Source organism: Clavelina lepadiformis, chromosome 1 (assembly GCF_947623445.1).
Source record: "Clavelina lepadiformis chromosome 1, kaClaLepa1.1, whole genome shotgun sequence".
NCBI lineage: Eukaryota > Metazoa > Chordata > Ascidiacea > Aplousobranchia > Clavelinidae > Clavelina > Clavelina lepadiformis.
The window spans coordinates 28231751-28258346 of NC_135240.1; the positions used below are offsets into that span (position 1 = coordinate 28231751).

The following is a 26596-nucleotide window of genomic DNA, read 5'->3' on the forward strand; positions in this document are numbered from 1 at the left end:
AACCAAAAAATCCCTAGATGGCATGAAAAATCCCTAAACCATAATTAACGCGTTATACTATTATTTTATCACTAAGGCGATTATTTTTTGACCTAAAAACAAAAGTTTCTGACCTAAAAATTGAAAATTTTGACAAATTTTGACATTAAAAAACTTTTTTTTGACAAATTTTGACGTATGAAGAACTCAAGTAGTTAAATTACGCATTATTGTACAAAAAGTTAAAATTTATTGTAGTAAAGAAGGGCAAAAATCTGAACACAGACCTAGCCTATTCTGAAAAGGGAAACGAGCTAATTACAAATCAATGCCAAAAAAACTGCAACAAAAACTGTTGTACAATGTAAAATGACAAGTTCACAAATAACTGCATTGTGTAGTCTATAGGTCTAGCCTACTATTGTCCATTATGTCAAGCTACTCATTTCAGCAGCAATGTGTTCATGTACTTCAGTATCAGTGGCATTGCTTTTAACACTTTTCACCATTTTCAACATGTCAGGATGGTCTTTTACATACAGTTTGTCAGCAGGTAGGCTATGTCAAGGGACTTCATTCCTTGTTGTGTATGCAACAATCCAATTAAGCTTTCTCGCTTCATACAATTTCTGTGGTCTGTTTTTATCTCTTTCAAAGCGCTGAATAGTCTTTCAGCGGGGGCATTGCCAAAGGATAGTGACAACAAGCAAGCAACAACATTACGCAGATTTTTGTATTTTAATTCTCCAATCACTGATTTTTGAGAATCAATCAACAAATCATGCAGAAACACTCCAGGTTTTAAATAGGCTAAGCAGTTTCAATTACTCTTTAAAATTTCAAATAAACTTCTAAATGAACAGAAACAAGTAGACTAGGCTACAAGAATATTTCCCAACACTTTTAACGCCGATTTAAATAAAATAATTTCTTTTAATATTGCTACTCTCGCGATATTATGGATTGATCTAAGTCGATAAGACGTTCGGCAAAATCACTTGTATTTTAGACAGCCATGAACATGAACGTAATCCTCTACAGTCTACAGTTCTACACCAATGTTCCCTCTAATTTTTCACGAGTCTGAGCAAACACACTAACTCCCTGAGCGGTCCTTTGGACCACTGTGAGCAACATCAGACGTTCCACGTGCGCACTGTGGCCATTATTTTGCGTTTATTTTATTTTTAATTCAGGTTGGATTTTTTTGTTCTTGTGCGCAGGCGCAGCACGGATTTTCTGTGCGTGAAGACCGTGTCAGTCGTGCGTATTTGCGCCTGCGTACGCGCGCAGCTTAGAGGGAACATTGCTGTACACTCTAATCACAATGCATACCAAGGATTCCTTGGCAAGGAAGCACATGGCGGAAGCATGACTAGTCTTAATAAGTACTCTATACGTATCAACAATTTCAAAAATCCCCAAAAAATCCCTAAATCATTAAAATCCCTAAACTTGTCCCTAAAAGGAGCTAAAAGTTCCAATTTGGAACTAAATCCCTAAAAGTGAGAGCGCTGCGCTCACCCGCCTCGAGAGACCTGGGAGGTCGATTAGGGTCGTTCTGGGCCAAATGGGGTTGTGGTATGGCGCATCCGGTCATACCAGGGCGTTGAATGAAGGAAGCTGTAAAACAAATATTCAGAAACATGAAATCCTGAAACCATATCATAACAAAAATGAAAAAACTTAAGTGCGTTTCGTACGCTCTAGAATGTTTTTATGTCGTCATATTTATAAAAGTTCAAAGCTAGTTTTTTAAATTTCTTGTTAACTTAAATGTCATAGCATAGTAACCTAAATTTAACCTAAAGCTTCCTTCTAATCTACACCAAACTTTAATCAAATCCTAATTCGACTTTCTGTATATCCATTCTAACCTAACCAGTTATGTTTAACAATTGGCTGCATTACCTACATACGGTGAAATAATTACTCTACAAACCAAATGGTGTTTATAAAGTTGTCTATGGAAGAAGAAATGTTGTCTATGAACTTTACTCACCTGAAGCATTTGACGCGGTCCTTGAACCCAGTGAAGTAAAATCCATTCCTGGCCAATCTCCTGACATCAACCTGACAATCTGTCGGAAAGTCTTTGTAGGTTGAGAGTCGATAAGTTTCTCGATGAGGATCTCCTGGAAAGAAAATAAAAATGATAGAACTAAAAATCGACTTAAACATAGAAATTAGTTAATTATGAAACTCGAGCAGAGAACAAGCGTTGGTGCTTCATTAATTTCACAAACGATCAATACCAAGCCAGAAATACAGTGTTTTTTACGAGGTTTTTTATGTGCTTGCGTTTACATTGCGGTTAGCATTGCAGAGACAAATCAAGAATATGGAACCGATTATTTGATTCATTGAATCATCTTAAAAAAGATGTTTCCAAACTCATGAACCCCAACGTCCACTAACCAGTAACTCAAAAGACTGTCTATTGCGTAGCTTCTGTGCATGACCTGGAGTAACCCACAGTCAATGAGAAGAATAGCGGACACAACATTTACATGGAAGAACGCATAGCTGGGCGGGTTACTCCAGGTCAAAAAAAATCCGCTTGTTACATCACTATCTGAGCGTTATCTGCTTGCTTAAGGGCGATACCTAACGCGGCCCTCCCGTTAAAAAGTCGTTGGAAATGCGACTACTTGCGTTCTAACCTATTTATAACTACCCAGATGGCAAGGTTTTGTGGAAGAGGTTTTGCAAAAACTAAAAGTTATTTGTAACCAACAATTAAATACATGGAGTGAAAATGACACAGTTACAGGAAGTCTCCAAAACCATATGTTCCTGTTTGTCAAAGTTTGAAATTTGAAATTGAAATGTTTGAAATTTTCCCAAAGTCAATGAAAAGAATAGCGGACACAACACTTACATCATACGTGTCAAACTCCCGGCCCGCGGGCCACATCCGACCGGCTTTACATTAAAACTTGGCCCGCAATGCTATTTTATACATAGAACTATTTCTGGCCCGCGAGATCATTGTATAGTAAAGATTATAACAAATCGTAAAATACAGCAGCACAGCAGTTGCCTCATCATACGATAGAATAAATCGATTTATTCTAACGCTTGTAAACTGGGCTGCTTTTTTCTTTATTGTTTGTTAATTCTTTAATGCTTTTGCAAAGAGAAAAATGAAACATACCGATGTAAGAGAAGAATAATCAAAAATAGCCCAGTCAAAAATCGTCAAAAACAGCAAAAATTTGGTGTTGTTTCGCTGCCTGTTCCAACTCATGTTTCTTGTCACGAAATGTTCAATCAAGTTTTAACCTTGACCGGCTCGCGGCGTTAAATAAGTTTTGAGTTTTGGCCCCTGGTGCGATTGAGTTTGACACCCCTGACTTACCTGGATGAAAGTATAGCTGTGCAGGTTACTCCAGGTCAAAATAAACCCACCTGTTACGTCACTCCCTGTGAGTTATCTGCTTGCGGTCGACATCTAACGCGGCGCTCCCGTTAAAAAGTCGCCGAAAATGCGAGTACTTGCGCTCTAATTCATTTAAAACTACCCAGCTAGCAAGGTTTTGCTAAAACTGAAGGTTGCTGACAACAAACACTGAACAACAGCGAACACTGAAAAACAGCAAAAATGACAGAGTAACAAGAAGTCTTCCAAACCATATTTTCCTGTTTGGATCTGAATCTTGCGTCTTCAACAACTCAACGACTAGTTAGTGGCATAAGCATACAACACAGCGAAACAAAAATTGTCCATCCACAAGGTATTCGCTAACAGTCTTACAAAGAGGCTAAAAAAGGAAGCCCGAAAATAGCTGAAGTTCTCTCGAATGTATTGCGCAAGGTGCTTTTGTGACGACATAACAAATAGAATGTTCTCACTCAAGCTTAGCAAAGGGCGTTCTCCACACAGAATGTTAATGTCATAGGCAGTGTTTTTTTATGTGTTTTGGGGGACCGAAAGGTCACCCAAACCAAACCAAACCATAAAAACCTGGTCATAGGAATTAAAGATTGGTAAACGATTGTTTGCGTTTCGCCGAACATTAGTTTGTTGCTCACTTCAGATCGAAGTTCGGCTTTCTCTTCTATATTTATACAGCGCTTGTGTTTACGAGGTTCACGCACTTAAAGTTTACACAAAAAATTCTGCGAACTCTGGTCAACTTCAAACTCTTTTGTAATCTACGAATAAAACCTTGCTGCTTAAATTAATTTGTTGAAGTTACCATATTTTTTTTGCTGGGTTCTAACGAGCTGTTTTCGTTTTATAAAATGCAGTGACACCTCACAAGTAAATTAATCGCGATCTTATTTCCCCAGCTAATGTCTATCGTTACGTAACTTTCCTAATTATGTAGTCACAATCTCCTGATTATCGGTCCACGATCTTCAGATCCAACAGACATCAAGTTGTCAAATTTTACTGACCAGATGCAAAAAAAAAACATTTCAAAATATCATTCATCTGTAATTTATTTTGACTGGTAGAACTTTCGCATTCACAATAAAAGGAAAAGTTTGCAGGAAACCAAAGGCCACAAAATATTTACCCAAATATTCAAACTGCAACAGATTTCTAACAAACAACGACAATAATTTGTAACAGAGTTGATAAAAAATTCTCTTTTAAATATCTTGAAGTGCAAGAGAACAATTAAATCTTAAGGAATAAAGTTGGAGAAATAACAAAATCAAAACGGTCGGAAAACATGTTTCAGTTCACATCCACACGACCGCAAAAAATATGTTCCGCCGAAAATCTTTGATCACAGCGATCACAAAAATCAAATTGTGCTCGAGGAATAAGCCGTTGTCTCGCCACATCCTCGCCACAGTTCGTGCACATTCTTTCCTTCTCAGAACGATTATCACGTCCAGCCTCATTGGTTGAAATAAAACATCGACTTCTCGATCGACAAATGGGACCAGTCAATGTATTTTCAGCGCAACCAACACAACAAGCAATATGTCCGCATGGAATAAGCACAACACTCGCTTGTTCATTGCCACAAACTTCACACATTCTTTCCTTCTGTAAACGACGTATCTCTTGAAGTCCGGATGTTGTAGATAGATTGCTAGTTGATGTTGATGGAGTTTCTTGAGCTGTTGCGGACGATCTTCCTTCTTCAGATCTGTTGAAAGCAGATTCTTCCTCCATGGCAAGAATGGAATCAACAAGAGTTTCAAGCCTTGAAAATCCGTTGCCAGTGGCTTCATATTTCCTGTACAAAGATCGTTTTTTGAATTTATTAATAGACTTGATCCAGTAAAAACTTTTAAAAACCTTAGTCACAAATAAATAGGACAAGTTTCTTAACAAAAACTAAATCAGCTACAAAGTTTTACCTTTTAAAAGCAGTTTTTATCAATCTTTCGTCGAAACCCATTAATTGTGCTTGCTCCACCAGTTCAGATGAAGACATCTCCTCATTAATTCTCCTCTCTAGAGACCTTGCCTCTTCCCTGGGATCAATGATCGTCGGACCAGCATTGGGATTTCCTCTTTGTAAATCAAAAAACAACAAAATTTAATTTTCCTTAACTTGAACGGCAATCATCATAACTTAACGAAGCTCACCTTGATCCTGATTGAAAATGTCTGAGCTGTGCAGTCGGATTTGCTGGATTCCGAATTATCGGTCTTCTTAGATTGGGGAATCGAGAAACCAGTCCATGAACATAATCTGGACCTTTTCGTTGAAGAACGTACTCGCACCTGCAGATAAAAGATAGAAGTTTGTTAAACATAAAAATCATAAAACGCAAAATCTGAGAAATCCTTTCATTGAGACGCAAAATTCAATTTACATTGGAAACCACTTGGCGTGCTCTTCCCATGGATCGTCATCTCTCTCCCAATTTTGTAATCCTCCGTTGCAATACCAACCTTTTGATTGATCTCTTACACCTGGAGAATATTTGACTTTGTAATTACAGAACTTACAAATCTTCTTATGTCATGCATGAGACCTAAGCTTGAAAAAACGAGCCAGTACTTTATCAGATCCACTCACCCAAGTAATACATTCCTGCGTTTGCAATTTGTCTGGGAGTTGCCCGAATCCTATGAGCAGGCCACGACAAGAAGTCAAGGAAAGTTTGAAGACGAGATTCCTTGCTCCTCATATGAGGATTCAACACGGAAACATTCGAACATGGAAACAAAGAAATCGTCGTCGGTAGCGATCTTTCCATTTTTGTGATCAATCGGATTGGACGCTCTCCCACCTCGAGTGACCTGGAAGGTCGATTAGGGTCGCTCTGGGCCAAATGGGGCTGTGGTATGGCGCATCCGGTCATACCAGGGCGTTGAATGAAAGAAACTGTAAAAAATATTTAGAAACATGAAATCCTGAAACCATATAATAACAAAAATGAAAAAAATTTGACAAATCTTGAAAAAATTTAACTGCGTTTCGTACGCTCTAGAAAGTTTGTTTATGTCGTATATTTATGAAAGTTCAAAGCTAGTTTTTCAAATTTCTTGTTAACTTAAATGTCATAGCATAGTAACCTAAGTTTAACCTAAATCTTCCTTCTAATCTACACCAAACTTTAATCAAATCCTAATTCGTCTTTCTGTATATCCATTCTAACCTAACCAGTTATGTTTAACAATTTCGCTGCATCACCTACATATGGTGAAATAATTACTCTACAAACCAAATGGTGTTTATAAAGGAAATATCACTTACGTAATGGAACGTTTGAAGCATCTTGACCCAGTGCATGTTGGCAATCGTGTCTATGCCAACCGGAATTGTCAGGATTGTCACCAACTGTCCATTCTTGTTGGCTCTGACCGCAACTGTAATAACATTATACAATTCAATCCTTAAGATTCAAACCTTAGTTGGTACCTTTGTGAAGCCATTGAAGTTGATTCAAAAACTTAACAAATTAACTTGTACCTGAAGCATTTGACTCGATCTTTGTAACCAGTGAAGTAGAATCCTCTCGATGCCAACCTTCTAACATCAACCGGGACATTGCTCGGGAAGTCTTTAAACGTTGCTAGTCTGTAAGTCTCGCGTTTTGTGTCTCCTGAAAACGGTCAAAGTTCGTTGGAAGAAAAATAGACCCACTGGTAATTAGAAAAAAAAATTAGCAGCAACTCGCATTATAACTTGCAGCTTACTAATTTTGTGTCGTTTGTTTTACCCAAAGTCAATGAGAAGAATAGCCCACACAACACTTACATGGATGAACGCATAGCTGTGCGGGTTACTCCAGGTCAAAATAAACCCTCTTGTTACGTCACTACCTGTGCGTTATCTGCTTGCTTAAGGTCGATACCTAACGCGGCGCTCCGGTTAAAAAGTCGCCGAAAATGCGAGTACTTGCGCTCTAACCCATTTATAACTACCCAGATGACACCGTTTTGTGGAATACGTTTTGCATAACCAACACTTAAATACTTGGGGCGAAAATGACAGAGTTACAAGAAGTCTCCCAAACCATATGTTCCTGTTTGGATCTGAATCTTGCGTCTTCAACAACTCAACGATCAGTTAGTGGCATGAGCAAACAACAGAGCGAAACAAAAATTGGTCATCTACAAGTTACAAGTCAAACTTACCCGGTGGAATGTAAACGCTTCTTTGACCTGGTGGGTCTGTTGCCATACTTATCATTCTTCCGTCGCATTCTATCCCTGCAAGCTGAGTTTGTCATCCGCTATCTGACATTTTCTAATCTTCGAATAAAACTTCACTTGATTATATTTCACTGGTGCGGGCTGCAGATTTGAGGCAGATACTTTTGAAAGGAATGTTGTTTCAGTTCGTCTGTGGCTTATATATTATATAACGGTTGCTGAAGCGGTTGCTTTGTTCATACATCGAGATACAAGTTTACCAGGTGGTTTTCAAAGGGGAATACCCCAGGGAAATAACTGTAGATGATTTTGTCACAAGAAGCAATACGTCACTTGGCACGCGGCGTTGACCAATGAGATCCACACGAGTCCAATCTTGCCACCAATAATTGTTTTGAAACAAAACTGAATTGCTGGGCGATTTTCGCGATCTTAAAACAAACATGAACGTTGGCAAACTCACAAACACCTGGATTTCGTCTGCACCAGGCACGACTAGGTGCAATAACCGTGATCGATATTTGACAAAGTATTTACACTTCTACTTTAACATCAAAACCACGACCACAGAGTAAGTTAACCCTGTCATTCAAGTTTTGTGGAACAACTGATATCGTTACAAAGGTTTATGAGTTTATTTGTTGTTTGTCAGTCCGATCAAGTTGCCTTGATGAGTTGATATAGATTGGTGGTCAATCTTGAAACAACCTAAGAATCGAACGTAAGGGTTGGGCTAATCACACTTTTGACACTAACAAACGAATAGATACGAATAAATTTGGGTTGACCGGGTTATAATATTTGGATCCGCATCCAATATTGTTCTCGCGGCACATCCTTATTAAATAGAAATCACATTCAACAAACACATTTAACAAAACATTCTTGTTCCCTTTGGTATTCTCTTATTTCTCTTGCTTGACGTAAATTATTTTTCTGACGGTCACGTGATGCGGAGGAGAAGAAAGGAAAGGAAAAATACCTCGGTGTGGCGAATCTGTCGATTACCCTCTGCTGTGACGCACATCTCGCATAATGTCAACAAAACCAAACACGACAAACAAGATTTGAAAGCACTATTCCTCCCGATAAAGACCGAATTTATATGATGTGATGGTTATGTCTCTCTCGTCACCAACATTATTGTCATCGCTTCCTCCAACTTCATCATAACGTATTTAAGATAATAATTTCTGTTACGCAACAAAGCTTCGATTATGACGACAAAAGCTGAGCGTCTTTCTCGGTGAGTACAAGTTGTGCAATACCAGGGATGGGCCGAACGAACCCAACCCGAATAGATTCGCCAAATATCGTCTTTGTGGAAGATTCGGACGAACACGAACACCAACAATGGCGAACCCGAATACAATATTACTTATAAATTTGATGATTTTGGTAAAAAATGATGATCTAGTTTTCTGACAATGCCAAACTAGAGTTAGCAGTAGGCCTACTTACAGTGAAAATCATTTTCCTAACGATTTTGCTTTTTCAATCGTTTTTTAAATATTATTTTTCAAAAGAAAGCAATTTGTTTATCGATTACGTCATGTTACAATCAAGACTTAATAACTTTTGGATGAAATTTTATTGTTCAGTTCTAATACGAATAGATTCGGGATTCGTTCGTGTCGACCTTCATGATGTTCCTCGCGGTAGGCTACTTCCCTGCCCAATACTGGTTCAAGCCAAGATCAAAACAAACCAGTTTCCATATGTTCTCTACCGACCCCTGCTGGAGAGTTACATGGGAGAAAATCCAGGAAAGTTTCTTCAAGTGTGACAGGCTCTTGTTTTATTCCTTTTTAGTTAAATGATCCTAAAATAGAGATTTCATCGTTTAAAACCTGGTAGCAGCAAATATATTTTAGCATATGAGAATTATTTTGATGAATCCAATTTCTTAAATGAACGTTTTAAACCGACCCAAGCTGTGCAACAAATGAAGGTGGTGGTAGCAAGGTGATTACGTCATCTTCACAGGGAATAATTCTCGTCATTTCTGATGTGCAAGTAAAGCGTCGGACGATACGAATGAGGAAGAATCGTTATGAAAAATATTGAGTATTGTTTGACCTTTCACCTTGTAAATCTGGACTAGATTTACAAGGTGATCTAGATTCTGGACCTACGTAATGGCCAATCAGGCGTGACAAAAGGCAGGTTTTCGAGACCTATCTCGTGGTCAACCAAACAAGACAAGCGAAATTCGGAATCACTGTTTACAAGGCAGGCATCTAGCCCTATACAATGGCCAACCAGGCAACATAAGCGGAATTTGATATCAACTGGCTACAGAGCAATCTTTTAGGCAAAGAGACCTTGTTTCCATGCAAGGTCGCATCAATGAATGTCATCCAAGTAAATTGAAAACCAGATCCAGAAAACTGACACAACTTGCGCCAAATATGTTAACAAACTCTGCTTTTACGCCGAACGATCTTCGCGCGTGACGCTTTAAAAGGGAATGCGGCCAAAAAGCACGGAAGTGAAACGCGATTAAACGCTCCTGAGTACATATAACACTATACGGGAAAGTTTTCAGCGGATAAAACAAAGGGTTTAAAGGGTCCAATAAAAGGATCCAACAAAGGGTTTAAAGTGAAGGGTAAGTCCATAAACAAGTTGGTTATAAACAGTTTCAAACAAACGTAAATTGCCGCAAATATTAAGCCTGACCTTTAGGCCTATTTTTCATAGATCTGATGACAACGTAATTCGGGCCTAATATTAGGTCCGAACTGCGTTCCTTTCGTATATGAAAGGCTTGGTCTAAATTGCAGTCGTTTGGTAACATCGCCAAACGAAAGTGTGGCCACGTGGCTTGCTGAACAATTGCCTTAAAACGCACACCATGGCGCAAGTAAGCAGCTTGCTAGAATGCAATTTTGGTCTAACGTTTAGCCTATGAAATCAAAGCAAATTTTGTTAACCTATTAAGTAGGCTACTCTTTGGAATTTACGACCGAAATTTAATGTTTGCTGTTTTCCATGTTGACGTGGAAAATACGTTTATGAGTAAACAAAGGATGCAATTTATCTTAAAACTTATTGAAAACTCAAATTAGCGTCCGTCTTTCTTATGTGAGCGGCTTGACTCCGTTAACGGACGCAAAGGAAGTCCAACTTGCAGTATACGTACGAGTACATCGTGTGTCATGCATTGTAGGACTAGACAACATTTATTTTTCAAAGTTGAAGATGAAAATTGTCTTGAAAATGTTAAAATATTTAACGCTGAACTTTCTCGTACTTTGCATGACCTTGAAAACCGTGGAATGGAACAATGGACCGTCATTTCAAGACAATAAACCTTGCTTCGATATTACCAAGATACTTCACTTGTTGGAGACATAGACATAAAGGTGAAAATGACGTTAAGGCGGCAATTAATCGTTGTTCGAAACTGTTGACCAATCATCGTGATTTTCTTGTTAGCACTGTAGCGTGACTACTTGGTGGCGCAACCGAGTAAATCTCCTTAACATCGTGATAAGACGATGGACTGCGGCAAACAGGAGTCAGCTTCGCCCTTTCTGTCAGTTCTTGTTCATTAACTTCTTGTCGCTACAACCAGTCATGTCATACTCGACAGGTTATTGTTGTCAACTTGCGTTTTCAAAAACCTGAAATATCCCATGTTCAGAAACAACCAGTCAAAGACATCTAAAACATATTAGATTGAAGGAGGAACATTCCTTGTACAGCAGTTCAAGATATTCGAGCGGTTTGATACGTGTAAACCCATCAATGTATCTTCAATAACTCCGGTGTCTCTGACTCTTTTAGCGCAGCTTTACAGGCAGCATTGGCCCTGAGAAAAAACAAGACTTGATGCCTATTCTGCTGCCACAACTACAACCGGTCTAACTGATGCTCGTTTGTCAATGCGAGAAACACTCAATCAACGCGCATTCCAGTTGCGTCATAATTACATCATCGCACACAAAATATAAACTATGTTAAGTTTGATGCTCGGGCCTAGTTAGTGCCGGTGGGAACACAAGAGACATCACAAGCGAACATGTTCCTACAGAAGCATGTAGTGCTGTGGTTCTTAAACTGGGGGGCGTGCAAGATTCATAAGGGGGGCGCGAGAGATGACAAATGTGCATTATCTTCTACATTCTTCATAAAACATGTGCATTATCTTCTACAGAATTGCCTCGAATGCCTCGAATTAAACGTTTGGTTTCCCAAAAAACAACTAAATCTGTCACATTAATGAAAGTTAATTGAAAATAAAGTGTTTTTGTATTAAATGGTTTTTAATTTTGCAATGAGGTGAGGCGCGGATTTTTTAGGTACCGTCAAGGGGGTCGTGTGCCAAAAATTTTAAGAACCCTTGATGTAGTGGGTGACCGCGTGTATGCAAGGAGCTGAAGCCAAAGAAAATAGAAGAAGTGTGGAAACTGTTAACAGGCGGGCAACAGAAGCACATCAGGTGATTAAAACGTATTTCAAATGTCTGATTTGTGAGATTGAGAAATTGTTGCGTCATCTCTGTCAAAAGTTTTTACCCTTTGTTTGATCATAATTTTAACAGTAAAAGGAAAGAATTGCGGATCAAAAAAACGCTTCGATGCTGGGGGCGCGGCAGCTCAAACAAATCCCGCGTCACAACAATTGTTGTGGTTTCCAAGACCTTAGATCACGGTCTGCCTCCACCTGCAAATGTGGTTCTCTTCTCGACGCAACTAAAGGCCGCCTTTGCTTGTCAGGGTAGACCAGCGTATCATGCATCACGTGAGCTGAATCACATAAAGAAGCGAATTGTTTGTTAAAAATGAAACCTTACGAGTAAATTAATCGCGATCTTATTTCCCCGGCTAATGTCTATGGTTACGTGACTTTCCTAATTATGTTTTCACAATCTCCTAATTATCGGTCAACGATCTTCAGATCCAATAGACATCAAGTTTTCAAATTTTACTGACCAGATGCAAAAAATAAACATTTCAAAGTATCATTTATCTGCAAATTATTTTGGTAGAACTTTCGCATTCACAATAAAAGTAAAAGTTTGCAGGAAACCGAAAACCACAAAACTATTTAACCAAATATTCAAACTGCAACAGATTTCTAACAAACAACGACAAGAATTTGTAACAGAGTTGATAAAAATATCTCTTTTAAATATCTTGAAGTGCAAGAGAACAATCAAATCTTAAGGAATAAAGTTGGAGAAATAAAAAAATTAAAATGGTCGGAAAACATGTTTCAGTTCAAATCCATACGACCGCGAAAAATAGGTTCCGCCGAAAATTTTTGATCACAGCGATCACAACAATCAAATTGTGCTTGAGGAATGAGCCGTTGTCTCGCCACATCCTCGCCACAGTTCGTGCACATTCGTTCCTTCTCAGATCGATAAGTTTCATCATCATGTCCAGCCTCATTGGTTGAAATAAAGGATCGAATTCTTTCGCGAACCCGCAAACGACAAATGGGACAAATCGATGCATTTTCAGCGCAACCAACACAACATGCAATATGTCCGCATGGAATAAGCACAACACTCGCTTGTTCATTGCCACAAACTTTACACATTCTTTCCTCCTGTAAACGACGAATCTCTTGAAGTCTGGATGTAGTAGATAGATTGCTGGCTGATGTTGTCGGAGTTGCTTCAGCCGTTGCAGACGTTGATCTTCCTTCTTCAGATCTGTTGGAAGCAGATTCTTCCTCCATCGCAAGAATGGACTCAACGAAGATTTCAAGACTTGAAAATCCGTTGCCAGTGGCTTTGTATTTTCTAGGAAATAAATAAATTCTTTTACAATGGAAAGAAATTTACTATCAATGAAATTGAAATAAAAAGTTAACACTTAAAATAAAGTTGTTAAGACTTATCGTTCAAGAAACCCTCAGGCATTTCGGCCATAGACATAGCATATCGTCAAGTTGCCGCGTCAACTGACTCGAAGCAACTCAAGTCAAATTCTAGAACAAGTCATTGCAATCTTGAACCTCACCTCTTCAGAGAAGTTCTTATCACGCTTTTATCGAACCCCATCAGTTTTGCTAGCTCCACTAGCTCAGATGAAGACATCTCCTCATCAATTTTCCTCTCTAGAGACCTTGCCTCTTCCCTGGGATCAATGATCGTCGGACCAGCATTGGGATTTCCTCTTCGTAAATCAAGAAACAACAAAATTTAATTTCTTTAACTTGAACGGCAATCATCATAAATTCATAATGTAACGAAGCTCACCTTGATCCTGATTGAAAATTTCTGAGTTGTGCAGTCGGATTTGCTGGATTCCTAATTATCGGTCTTCCTAGATTGGGGAATCGAGAAACGATCCCATGAACATAATCTGGACCTTTTTGCTGAAGAACGAACTCGCACCTGGACAGAAGATTTAAGTTTGTTAAACATAGAAATCATAAAAAGCCAAATCTGGTAAACTCTTTCAATGAGGAAAAATTCAACTTGCATTGGAAACCACTTGGCGTGCTCTTCCCATGGATCGTCATCTCTCTCCCAATTTTGTAATCCTCCGTTGCAATACCAACATTTTACTCGATCTCTTACACCTAAACAATAAAGGAAAAAAGTTAGAGAAGTCACAAATATCTGCTTGTGATGCCTGAATCTTAAGCTTGAAAATACGAGTCAGTACTTTATAAGATCCACTCACCCAAGTAATACATTCCTGCGTTTGCAATTTCTTTGGGAGTTGCCCGAATCCTATGAGCAGGCCACGATGATGAGTGATCCAGGAAAGTTTGAAGACGAGATTCCTCGCTCCTCATGTGAGGATTCATCGGATTCGAACATGGAAATAAGTTCATGTTCCCCAAATTAGTTTCAAGATTTCTATGTGAGTTTGCTATGGTTGATGCAACCACACTAGGTGGAGGTGTGGTGCACGAACTATTCCTAAATGTAGCTGTTTGAAACACTGTTGCAGCCGTGGCGTTTGGTGAATTTGATCTGATGCCATTTGTAATGACTTCTCCTGCTGTGATTTGTCTTCTTTGATCTTCTGAAGCCTGTGGATCCCCAGATGTTGGAGGTCGTGTTGCTGGACTTGTCGCGTTTCGATGGCCATGGGGTGGCGTGAGCCCAAGTTGACGAATAAAGGAATCTAGAATTTACCAATATTTACAATGCGGTTGTTGTAACGTCATATAAACAGGTAATCGCTAATCACCCACGTAACTCGTTCTATTATGACAGCATAAACGGAAGTATAGTGAGGCAAATTAACGAGACAGTTAATGATACTGCAAAATGAATCAATCACTCATTAAAATGAGCATCATTAGAAGCCAAGTTACTCAAATTATTGTTAAATTTTAATTTAATTAATTACTAATTGGAATATTTCTTTCATCTCTCCCAGTTATGAGGTCACAATCAGGTTTATGCCAAACGTGTGACGTAGGGTCGTCTTCTACATTCCAATCTTTCACACACTGGCCACAACTGAAAAGATTAGCTGCCATTAGAATCTTTTATAAATTTAATTTATATTAACTTGGTAGGTGATAACTTTTCAAAAACTTAACAAATTAACTTGTACCTGAAGCATTTGACTCGATCTTTGTAACCTGTGAAGTAGAATCCTCTCGATGCCAACCTTCTAACATCAACCGGGACATTGCTCGGGAAGTTTTTAAAAGTTGCCAGTCTGTAAGTCTCGCGTTCTGGTTGGCCTAAGTTTCAAGCAATTAGCATGTTCATTAAAAACAAGCATCCTACTAATACCAACTAGGTGCAACAGAAGCTATATGAACCTGGTGGAATATAAATACTTCTTTGCCCGGGCGGGTCTCTGTTTTGGTTGATAGAGCGACCATCAGAAACCACAGTTAGGTCGCTTCCATGTGAACGATTCATCCAAACCTCACCAGTAGTTCGCTGCCCCGTGCTAGCCAAAGTGAAAATACCCCGCCAATTTCTCTCGCCCTGACCTATTTGGCGCCATTTTTTCTACTTTTTTGTTGCTGCTGAATTGCCGACTTTGCTTTGCGGGCTTGCGGCAAACACGTTTTCATGGTCTCGCGTGCTGAGATAACGAGAAGGCAAAAGTTGCGTAGAGTTCGATTATATTTACTGCAAAAGGGTTTTCCCAGCTGAAACACAAACTTAAAGTCACTGTATGGGGCGTATTTGGTTTATTAGAGCCTATGCATTGACTTTTGTGTTAGAATCAGGGGCTAGTCTAACTCTAAAACCTACCTGACCTTAGATCAAAGAATAGTTGTCGATAAATATAAGTTGCCGAAAAGCAGTAAGTTTAAAAGCAGTTGTTGCTTGTAATAGGAAGTATAGGAAATTATGACATCACATTGGGAAAGCAATTTATAGCTGGTGCTTGAATCAAGTATGGTAGTGATAATATTGTTGCTAAGCTATTTGGTTGAAATACAAGTAGGCGATTACTTATTCAAACACACTTATTTAATAGTTGTTGACATCAAAGAAATGCCACAGTTGACAGTACATATACTGTGTTTACGGCAGTAGCCTATCGCTATTCCTGTCTTAAGCGCTGTTAATCTTACCTGCTAAACTAGACTCTTGTCTAGACTAGACAACACTGTAGCAGTAACAGTGAACTGTATTTACAGTCTAATTTCACCAAAGTAAATACATTGCAAGCTAAGTTCGGCGTAAAGCAAGCCATTCATGTTATGGACTTTAACTACATCTATATTTTCATCGCCTACACAACATTCTGTTCATACTTGATCCAAACACCAGCGTTATGACCTTGGTTTTACATTGTGCTGTCATAATTTTCAGCACGTAGGCTACGATGTCATAATTAGCGCCCAAGTTACGTCATATTCTTGCCAATAACTGCTTAACCACTACATGTTTAAAACAAATTCACTGGGAAATTGTACTTACTTGCAGCTACTTTTTTGTAGACGGTCAACGTGTTTGTGGACAAGCCCCTCAGCGCTGAATCTGATCTTTGTAACCTGAGATAGAACGCATTGTTTCCTAATCTGATCAAACAACTCGTCTAGACCGGGAAAATGCATGTCTAATTCAACAATGCTAATTCATTAAAGAGCCGCATACCGCAGTTTGGCCACCCCTGGCTTAGACTATGTTTTTGTCATTATTCAGTAAATTTGTTATTTGAATTTATTTTTATTTTACTTTAAACAAAAGGAAATCTATAAATAAAGGTGAAAAACCCGTAGGGTCACCCTACAGTCCTACACCCTACAAGGGGCCAAAAAAACCTACCGTAGGGTAAAATCCCTACGAGTGGCAGCCTTGGTGCTTGGTAGCACGTACACATGAAATTTTTCTGGTGATAGTCAAATGGTTTTTACAGAAGGAAATGCAAACAAGTACCGGAACGAAATAAGTTCTTTCAATAACCTAACTGCAAAAAGATCAGCTCCCCCTAGCCTACTATTACTGAACAAGCGAATGCGCTAACAATCAACTCACTACTGGACCAATTACCCGCTACAATGAGGTAACGATTACTTTCACATTTAACACAACGACACAAGAACACGCATCGAGCATTGCTCTTCAGCAAGTTGGCTAAGCAGACCTATCACAGGATGCTAATATTCGTGTAGTGTGTTGACTAAATGCAAAAGCGGGACTTTGGGTTGACTGAGCGGGACGCCGGGACAAAGCCTTAAAAAGCGGGACTGTCCCGGCTAAAACGGGACGTATGGTAAGCCTAACCATAAATGACAATGACTTGTAACTCTACTGGTCATGTGATGAGCTCTTATGTAACATGAGCTAGAGCAGAATAAGTCAACATCGCGACATTACGGAGCAGTAAAAAGCAGGTTTTATTGGCAGGCATTCAAATTCTTTGTTCCAAATGGACGACGTTTAAAGCAGCTAGCATTGCATAAAGCTCAGCTCGCAATAAGCCATAAATCACCTCATAACAAGTGCGCGTTGTTGCGTAACCTTTCTCTTTATTACACCACTGTACGACCCAAGTCGTTTAAGATCAATTCAAAATTGTTTTCAATGGAGGCTTCTATTCAAAATTGAGGTCAAACAAAAGCAGAGTCTTTTACAGCTCCAGCTCAACACAAAGCCTGGAAGTCTGCAAACACAACTCTGCAACCAATGGTCCCTCTAATTTTTCACGAGTCTGAGCAAACACACTAACTCCCTGAGCGGTCCCTTGGACCACTGTGAGCAACATCAGACGTGCCACGTGCGCACTGTGGCCATTATTATGCGTTTATTTTATTTTTAATTCAGGTTGGATTATTTCCTTGTGCGCAACACAGATTTTCTGTGCGCGGAGACCGTGTCAGTAGTGCGCATTTGCGCACGCGCGCAGCTTAGAGGGAACATTGTCTGCAACCCTATTGATCGTTGCAATCAAAACAAACGCTCGGTGACCGAAAGTAACCCGTTGAGCTAAAATACCTCTTAATAAGATGTTGGTGTCTGCGGCATTTCACCAAACTACTGAGGCGTGTACTTTCACTTCACTTTATCTTAAATTGTCTTGTTAGAAGTTGCTGCGATCGCATCGAAAGAGGAACTTACGTTATAGTAATAACGCTTATAATTATAGGCGTGTTCAGACGTGCCCAGATATAAGATCTGCATTTGCACACAACTGCACGTATCTGCAAATAGCAGCACGATTCTACGCGATGCCGTGTACGGCCGCCAATATCAGCACACGACTAAGTCTGTTCGAAAATATGCAAAGAATCTTTAAGCGCTCGTACGCACATTGCTATAAATTAACTGCCGGACATTGCTAAGCCAACTTACCTGGTAAAATATAAACACTTCTCTGTCCAGGGGGATCCCCTTCCTGAGTTATCCGCCTTCCGTCAGTCTCAACGTTAATCCGACTTGCTTGGCAAACCACAGGGCACATTGGGCATTGGGTGAAATAAAAAAAAGAACATCGCGTTCAACATCGTTCTGGAAACGAACAGGCTGATGTGATATGACGAGCAGGGCTCTCACAAATGCAAACCAAAAAATCCCTAGATGGCATGAAAAATCCCTAAACCATAATTAACGCGTTATACTATTATTTTATCACTAAGGCGATTATTTTTTGACCTAAAAACAAAAGTTTCTGACCTAAAAATTGAAAATTTTGACAAATTTTGACATTAAAAAACTTTTTTTTGACAAATTTTGACGTATGAAGAACTCAAGTAGTTAAATTACGCATTATTGTACAAAAAGTTAAAATTTATTGTAGTAAAGAAGGGCAAAAATCTGAACACAGACCTAGCCTATTCTGAAAAGGGAAACGAGCTAATTACAAATCAATGCCAAAAAAACTGCAACAAAAACTGTTGTACAATGTAAAATGACAAGTTCACAAATAACTGCATTGTGTAGTCTATAGGTCTAGCCTACTATTGTCCATTATGTCAAGCTACTCATTTCAGCAGCAATGTGTTCATGTACTTCAGTATCAGTGGCATTGCTTTTAACACTTTTCACCATTTTCAACATGTCAGGATGGTCTTTTACATACAGTTTGTCAGCAGGTAGGCTATGTCAAGGGACTTCATTCCTTGTTGTGTATGCAACAATCCAATTAAGCTTTCTCGCTTCATACAATTTCTGTGGTCTGTTTTTATCTCTTTCAAAGCGCTGAATAGTCTTTCAGCGGGGGCATTGCCAAAGGATAGTGACAACAAGCAAGCAACAACATTACGCAGATTTTTGTATTTTAATTCTCCAATCACTGATTTTTGAGAATCAATCAACAAATCATGCAGAAACACTCCAGGTTTTAAATAGGCTAAGCAGTTTCAATTACTCTTTAAAATTTCAAATAAACTTCTAAATGAACAGAAACAAGTAGACTAGGCTACAAGAATATTTCCCAACACTTTTAACGCCGATTTAAATAAAATAATTTCTTTTAATATTGCTACTCTCGCGATATTATGGATTGATCTAAGTCGATAAGACGTTCGGCAAAATCACTTGTATTTTAGACAGCCATGAACATGAACGTAATCCTCTACAGTCTACAGTTCTACACCAATGTTCCCTCTAATTTTTCACGAGTCTGAGCAAACACACTAACTCCCTGAGCGGTCCTTTGGACCACTGTGAGCAACATCAGACGTTCCACGTGCGCACTGTGGCCATTATTTTGCGTTTATTTTATTTTTAATTCAGGTTGGATTTTTTTGTTCTTGTGCGCAGGCGCAGCACGGATTTTCTGTGCGTGAAGACCGTGTCAGTCGTGCGTATTTGCGCCTGCGTACGCGCGCAGCTTAGAGGGAACATTGCTGTACACTCTAATCACAATGCATACCAAGGATTCCTTGGCAAGGAAGCACATGGCGGAAGCATGACTAGTCTTAATAAGTACTCTATACGTATCAACAATTTCAAAAATCCCCAAAAAATCCCTAAATCATTAAAATCCCTAAACTTGTCCCTAAAAGGAGCTAAAAGTTCCAATTTGGAACTAAATCCCTAAAAGTGAGAGCGCTGCGCTCACCCGCCTCGAGAGACCTGGGAGGTCGATTAGGGTCGTTCTGGGCCAAATGGGGTTGTGGTATGGCGCATCCGGTCATACCAGGGCGTTGAATGAAGGAAGCTGTAAAACAAATATTCAGAAACATGAAATCCTGAAACCATATCATAACAAAAATGAAAAAACTTAAGTGCGTTTCGTACGCTCTAGAATGTTTTTATGTCGTCATATTTATAAAAGTTCAAAGCTAGTTTTTTAAATTTCTTGTTAACTTAAATGTCATAGCATAGTAACCTAAATTTAACCTAAAGCTTCCTTCTAATCTACACCAAACTTTAATCAAATCCTAATTCGACTTTCTGTATATCCATTCTAACCTAACCAGTTATGTTTAACAATTGGCTGCATTACCTACATACGGTGAAATAATTACTCTACAAACCAAATGGTGTTTATAAAGTTGTCTATGGAAGAAGAAATGTTGTCTATGAACTTTACTCACCTGAAGCATTTGACGCGGTCCTTGAACCCAGTGAAGTAAAATCCATTCCTGGCCAATCTCCTGACATCAACCTGACAATCTGTCGGAAAGTCTTTGTAGGTTGAGAGTCGATAAGTTTCTCGATGAGGATCTCCTGGAAAGAAAATAAAAATGATAGAACTAAAAATCGACTTAAACATAGAAATTAGTTAATTATGAAACTCGAGCAGAGAACAAGCGTTGGTGCTTCATTAATTTCACAAACGATCAATACCAAGCCAGAAATACAGTGTTTTTTACGAGGTTTTTTATGTGCTTGCGTTTACATTGCGGTTAGCATTGCAGAGACAAATCAAGAATATGGAACCGATTATTTGATTCATTGAATCATCTTAAAAAAGATGTTTCCAAACTCATGAACCCCAACGTCCACTAACCAGTAACTCAAAAGACTGTCTATTGCGTAGCTTCTGTGCATGACCTGGAGTAACCCACAGTCAATGAGAAGAATAGCGGACACAACATTTACATGGAAGAACGCATAGCTGGGCGGGTTACTCCAGGTCAAAAAAAATCCGCTTGTTACATCACTATCTGAGCGTTATCTGCTTGCTTAAGGGCGATACCTAACGCGGCCCTCCCGTTAAAAAGTCGTTGGAAATGCGACTACTTGCGTTCTAACCTATTTATAACTACCCAGATGGCAAGGTTTTGTGGAAGAGGTTTTGCAAAAACTAAAAGTTATTTGTAACCAACAATTAAATACATGGAGTGAAAATGACACAGTTACAGGAAGTCTCCAAAACCATATGTTCCTGTTTGTCAAAGTTTGAAATTTGAAATTGAAATGTTTGAAATTTTCCCAAAGTCAATGAAAAGAATAGCGGACACAACACTTACATCATACGTGTCAAACTCCCGGCCCGCGGGCCACATCCGACCGGCTTTACATTAAAACTTGGCCCGCAATGCTATTTTATACATAGAACTATTTCTGGCCCGCGAGATCATTGTATAGTAAAGATTATAACAAATCGTAAAATACAGCAGCACAGCAGTTGCCTCATCATACGATAGAATAAATCGATTTATTCTAACGCTTGTAAACTGGGCTGCTTTTTTCTTTATTGTTTGTTAATTCTTTAATGCTTTTGCAAAGAGAAAAATGAAACATACCGATGTAAGAGAAGAATAATCAAAAATAGCCCAGTCAAAAATCGTCAAAAACAGCAAAAATTTGGTGTTGTTTCGCTGCCTGTTCCAACTCATGTTTCTTGTCACGAAATGTTCAATCAAGTTTTAACCTTGACCGGCTCGCGGCGTTAAATAAGTTTTGAGTTTTGGCCCCTGGTGCGATTGAGTTTGACACCCCTGACTTACCTGGATGAAAGTATAGCTGTGCAGGTTACTCCAGGTCAAAATAAACCCACCTGTTACGTCACTCCCTGTGAGTTATCTGCTTGCGGTCGACATCTAACGCGGCGCTCCCGTTAAAAAGTCGCCGAAAATGCGAGTACTTGCGCTCTAATTCATTTAAAACTACCCAGCTAGCAAGGTTTTGCTAAAACTGAAGGTTGCTGACAACAAACACTGAACAACAGCGAACACTGAAAAACAGCAAAAATGACAGAGTAACAAGAAGTCTTCCAAACCATATTTTCCTGTTTGGATCTGAATCTTGCGTCTTCAACAACTCAACGACTAGTTAGTGGCATAAGCATACAACACAGCGAAACAAAAATTGTCCATCCACAAGGTATTCGCTAACAGTCTTACAAAGAGGCTAAAAAAGGAAGCCCGAAAATAGCTGAAGTTCTCTCGAATGTATTGCGCAAGGTGCTTTTGTGACGACATAACAAATAGAATGTTCTCACTCAAGCTTAGCAAAGGGCGTTCTCCACACAGAATGTTAATGTCATAGGCAGTGTTTTTTTATGTGTTTTGGGGGACCGAAAGGTCACCCAAACCAAACCAAACCATAAAAACCTGGTCATAGGAATTAAAGATTGGTAAACGATTGTTTGCGTTTCGCCGAACATTAGTTTGTTGCTCACTTCAGATCGAAGTTCGGCTTTCTCTTCTATATTTATACAGCGCTTGTGTTTACGAGGTTCACGCACTTAAAGTTTACACAAAAAATTCTGCGAACTCTGGTCAACTTCAAACTCTTTTGTAATCTACGAATAAAACCTTGCTGCTTAAATTAATTTGTTGAAGTTACCATATTTTTTTTGCTGGGTTCTAACGAGCTGTTTTCGTTTTATAAAATGCAGTGACACCTCACAAGTAAATTAATCGCGATCTTATTTCCCCAGCTAATGTCTATCGTTACGTAACTTTCCTAATTATGTAGTCACAATCTCCTGATTATCGGTCCACGATCTTCAGATCCAACAGACATCAAGTTGTCAAATTTTACTGACCAGATGCAAAAAAAAAACATTTCAAAATATCATTCATCTGTAATTTATTTTGACTGGTAGAACTTTCGCATTCACAATAAAAGGAAAAGTTTGCAGGAAACCAAAGGCCACAAAATATTTACCCAAATATTCAAACTGCAACAGATTTCTAACAAACAACGACAATAATTTGTAACAGAGTTGATAAAAAATTCTCTTTTAAATATCTTGAAGTGCAAGAGAACAATTAAATCTTAAGGAATAAAGTTGGAGAAATAACAAAATCAAAACGGTCGGAAAACATGTTTCAGTTCACATCCACACGACCGCAAAAAATATGTTCCGCCGAAAATCTTTGATCACAGCGATCACAAAAATCAAATTGTGCTCGAGGAATAAGCCGTTGTCTCGCCACATCCTCGCCACAGTTCGTGCACATTCTTTCCTTCTCAGAACGATTATCACGTCCAGCCTCATTGGTTGAAATAAAACATCGACTTCTCGATCGACAAATGGGACCAGTCAATGTATTTTCAGCGCAACCAACACAACAAGCAATATGTCCGCATGGAATAAGCACAACACTCGCTTGTTCATTGCCACAAACTTCACACATTCTTTCCTTCTGTAAACGACGTATCTCTTGAAGTCCGGATGTTGTAGATAGATTGCTAGTTGATGTTGATGGAGTTTCTTGAGCTGTTGCGGACGATCTTCCTTCTTCAGATCTGTTGAAAGCAGATTCTTCCTCCATGGCAAGAATGGAATCAACAAGAGTTTCAAGCCTTGAAAATCCGTTGCCAGTGGCTTCATATTTCCTGTACAAAGATCGTTTTTTGAATTTATTAATAGACTTGATCCAATAAAAACTTTTAAAAACCTTAGTCACAAATAAATAGGACAAGTTTCTTAACAAAAACTAAATCAGCTACAAAGTTTTACCTTTTAAAAGCAGTTTTTATCAATCTTTCGTCGAAACCCATTAATTGTGCTTGCTCCACCAGTTCAGATGAAGACATCTCCTCATTAATTCTCCTCTCTAGAGACCTTGCCTCTTCCCTGGGATCAATGATCGTCGGACCAGCATTGGGATTTCCTCTTTGTAAATCAAAAAACAACAAAATTTAATTTTCCTTAACTTGAACGGCAATCATCATAACTTAACGAAGCTCACCTTGATCCTGATTGAAAATGTCTGAGCTGTGCAGTCGGATTTGCTGGATTCCGAATTATCGGTCTTCTTAGATTGGGGAATCGAGAAACCAGTCCATGAACATAATCTGGACCTTTTCGTTGAAGAACGTACTCGCACCTGCAGATAAAAGATAGAAGTTTGTTAAACATAAAAATCATAAAACGCAAAATCTGAGAAATCCTTTCATTGAGACGCAAAATTCAATTTACATTGGAAACCACTTGGCGTGCTCTTCCCATGGATCGTCATCTCTCTCCCAATTTTGTAATCCTCCGTTGCAATACCAACCTTTTGATTGATCTCTTACACCTGGAGAATATTTGACTTTGTAATTACAGAACTTACAAATCTTCTTATGTCATGCATGAGACCTAAGCTTGAAAAAACGAGCCAGTACTTTATCAGATCCACTCACCCAAGTAATACATTCCTGCGTTTGCAATTTGTCTGGGAGTTGCCCGAATCCTATGAGCAGGCCACGACAAGAAGTCAAGGAAAGTTTGAAGACGAGATTCCTTGCTCCTCATATGAGGATTCAACACGGAAACATTCGAACATGGAAACAAAGAAATCGTCGTCGGTAGCGATCTTTCCATTTTTGTGATCAATCGGATTGGACGCTCTCCCACCTCGAGTGACCTGGAAGGTCGATTAGGGTCGCTCTGGGCCAAATGGGGCTGTGGTATGGCGCATCCGGTCATACCAGGGCGTTGAATGAAAGAAACTGTAAAAAATATTTAGAAACATGAAATCCTGAAACCATATAATAACAAAAATGAAAAAAATTTGACAAATCTTGAAAAAATTTAACTGCGTTTCGTACGCTCTAGAAAGTTTGTTTATGTCGTATATTTATGAAAGTTCAAAGCTAGTTTTTCAAATTTCTTGTTAACTTAAATGTCATAGCATAGTAACCTAAGTTTAACCTAAATCTTCCTTCTAATCTACACCAAACTTTAATCAAATCCTAATTCGTCTTTCTGTATATCCATTCTAACCTAACCAGTTATGTTTAACAATTTCGCTGCATCACCTACATATGGTGAAATAATTACTCTACAAACCAAATGGTGTTTATAAAGGAAATATCACTTACGTAATGGAACGTTTGAAGCATCTTGACCCAGTGCATGTTGGCAATCGTGTCTATGCCAACCGGAATTGTCAGGATTGTCACCAACTGTCCATTCTTGTTGGCTCTGACCGCAACTGTAATAACATTATACAATTCAATCCTTAAGATTCAAACCTTAGTTGGTACCTTTGTGAAGCCATTGAAGTTGATTCAAAAACTTAACAAATTAACTTGTACCTGAAGCATTTGACTCGATCTTTGTAACCAGTGAAGTAGAATCCTCTCGATGCCAACCTTCTAACATCAACCGGGACATTGCTCGGGAAGTCTTTAAACGTTGCTAGTCTGTAAGTCTCGCGTTTTGTGTCTCCTGAAAACGGTCAAAGTTCGTTGGAAGAAAAATAGACCCACTGGTAATTAGAAAAAAAAATTAGCAGCAACTCGCATTATAACTTGCAGCTTACTAATTTTGTGTCGTTTGTTTTACCCAAAGTCAATGAGAAGAATAGCCCACACAACACTTACATGGATGAACGCATAGCTGTGCGGGTTACTCCAGGTCAAAATAAACCCTCTTGTTACGTCACTACCTGTGCGTTATCTGCTTGCTTAAGGTCGATACCTAACGCGGCGCTCCGGTTAAAAAGTCGCCGAAAATGCGAGTACTTGCGCTCTAACCCATTTATAACTACCCAGATGACACCGTTTTGTGGAATACGTTTTGCATAACCAACACTTAAATACTTGGGGCGAAAATGACAGAGTTACAAGAAGTCTCCCAAACCATATGTTCCTGTTTGGATCTGAATCTTGCGTCTTCAACAACTCAACGATCAGTTAGTGGCATGAGCAAACAACAGAGCGAAACAAAAATTGGTCATCTACAAGTTACAAGTCAAACTTACCCGGTGGAATGTAAACGCTTCTTTGACCTGGTGGGTCTGTTGCCATACTTATCATTCTTCCGTCGCATTCTATCCCTGCAAGCTGAGTTTGTCATCCGCTATCTGACATTTTCTAATCTTCGAATAAAACTTCACTTGATTATATTTCACTGGTGCGGGCTGCAGATTTGAGGCAGATACTTTTGAAAGGAATGTTGTTTCAGTTCGTCTGTGGCTTATATATTATATAACGGTTGCTGAAGCGGTTGCTTTGTTCATACATCGAGATACAAGTTTACCAGGTGGTTTTCAAAGGGGAATACCCCAGGGAAATAACTGTAGATGATTTTGTCACAAGAAGCAATACGTCACTTGGCACGCGGCGTTGACCAATGAGATCCACACGAGTCCAATCTTGCCACCAATAATTGTTTTGAAACAAAACTGAATTGCTGGGCGATTTTCGCGATCTTAAAACAAACATGAACGTTGGCAAACTCACAAACACCTGGATTTCGTCTGCACCAGGCACGACTAGGTGCAATAACCGTGATCGATATTTGACAAAGTATT

General features: G+C 39.0%; 4 protein-coding genes across 6 annotated transcripts in view; all 4 read right to left on the reverse strand.

The window, feature by feature from the left end:
* Positions 1-4360: 4360 nt before the first annotated feature.
* LOC143458199 (baculoviral IAP repeat-containing protein 7-like) lies at positions 4361-7764 on the reverse strand. Its single transcript, XM_076955297.1, has 8 exons — positions 7538-7764; positions 6870-7002; positions 6654-6766; positions 5973-6281; positions 5767-5866; positions 5537-5674; positions 5305-5460; positions 4361-5180 (listed from the first exon to the last, which is right to left on the reverse strand). Exons 1-8 carry the CDS (start codon positions 7590-7592, stop codon positions 4670-4672), a joined length of 1515 nt encoding a protein of 504 aa, XP_076811412.1. The 5' UTR covers positions 7593-7764; the 3' UTR covers positions 4361-4669.
* Positions 7765-12510: 4746 nt separating this feature from the next.
* Positions 12511-16557, reverse strand: LOC143447075 (baculoviral IAP repeat-containing protein 7-like). Of its 2 annotated transcripts, none has more exons than XM_076947016.1 (9): positions 16425-16557; positions 15305-15576; positions 15091-15223; positions 14881-14993; positions 14203-14652; positions 13999-14098; positions 13773-13910; positions 13534-13689; positions 12511-13313 (listed from the first exon to the last, which is right to left on the reverse strand). In XM_076947016.1, the coding sequence occupies exons 2-9, from the start codon at positions 15405-15407 to the stop codon at positions 12779-12781; spliced, it is 1728 nt and encodes a 575-aa protein (XP_076803131.1). In that variant the 5' UTR covers positions 15408-15576; positions 16425-16557; the 3' UTR covers positions 12511-12778. The 2 variants fall into 2 exon arrangements, with proteins under 2 accessions (XP_076803131.1, XP_076803123.1); XM_076947008.1 differs by having other exon boundaries at positions 15305-15643; positions 16425-16505.
* Positions 16558-16778: 221 nt separating this feature from the next.
* Positions 16779-26596, reverse strand: part of LOC143447100 (uncharacterized) — a 45867-nt gene continuing 36049 nt past the window's right edge. The window contains exons 3-5 of one of the 2 annotated variants that reach the window (XM_076947045.1): positions 20489-20621; positions 20011-20109; positions 16779-18540 (exon numbers count right to left, since the gene is read on the reverse strand). In XM_076947045.1, coding sequence (XP_076803160.1) covers positions 18521-18540; positions 20011-20109; positions 20489-20621 — 252 coding nt within the window. In that variant the 3' untranslated portion in view covers positions 16779-18520. The other variant, XM_076947038.1, reaches the window with a different exon arrangement.
* Positions 22868-26271, reverse strand: LOC143447089 (baculoviral IAP repeat-containing protein 7-like). Its single transcript, XM_076947027.1, has 8 exons — positions 26045-26271; positions 25377-25509; positions 25161-25273; positions 24480-24788; positions 24274-24373; positions 24044-24181; positions 23812-23967; positions 22868-23687 (listed from the first exon to the last, which is right to left on the reverse strand). Exons 1-8 carry the CDS (start codon positions 26097-26099, stop codon positions 23177-23179), a joined length of 1515 nt encoding a protein of 504 aa, XP_076803142.1. The 5' UTR covers positions 26100-26271; the 3' UTR covers positions 22868-23176.

Excerpts from the sequence above, each read along its gene's own strand:
- LOC143447075 (XM_076947016.1), bottom strand. The coding sequence starts at position 15,407 with ATGAATCGTTCACATGGAAGCGACCTAACTGTGGTTTCTGATGGTCGC. Across the intron at positions 15,224-15,304 it reads AAGTATTTATATTCCACCAG|GCCAACCAGAACGCGAGACT; the intron begins GTTCATATAGCT and ends CTTGAAACTTAG. Across the intron at positions 13,690-13,772 it reads AATTTTCAATCAGGATCAAG|AGGAAATCCCAATGCTGGTC; the intron begins GTGAGCTTCGTT and ends TGATTTACGAAG.
- LOC143458199 (XM_076955297.1), bottom strand. The coding sequence starts at position 7,592 with ATGATAAGTATGGCAACAGACCCACCAGGTCAAAGAAGCGTTTACATT. Across the intron at positions 5,461-5,536 it reads CATTTTCAATCAGGATCAAG|AGGAAATCCCAATGCTGGTC; the intron begins GTGAGCTTCGTT and ends TGATTTACAAAG. Across the intron at positions 5,181-5,304 it reads ATAAAAACTGCTTTTAAAAG|GAAATATGAAGCCACTGGCA; the intron begins GTAAAACTTTGT and ends ATCTTTGTACAG.
- LOC143447089 (XM_076947027.1), bottom strand. The coding sequence starts at position 26,099 with ATGATAAGTATGGCAACAGACCCACCAGGTCAAAGAAGCGTTTACATT. Across the intron at positions 25,510-26,044 it reads AAGCGTTTACATTCCACCGG|GAGACACAAAACGCGAGACT; the intron begins GTAAGTTTGACT and ends GACCGTTTTCAG. Across the intron at positions 24,182-24,273 it reads CACGCCAAGTGGTTTCCAAT|GTGCGAGTACGTTCTTCAAC; the intron begins GTAAATTGAATT and ends TTTTATCTGCAG.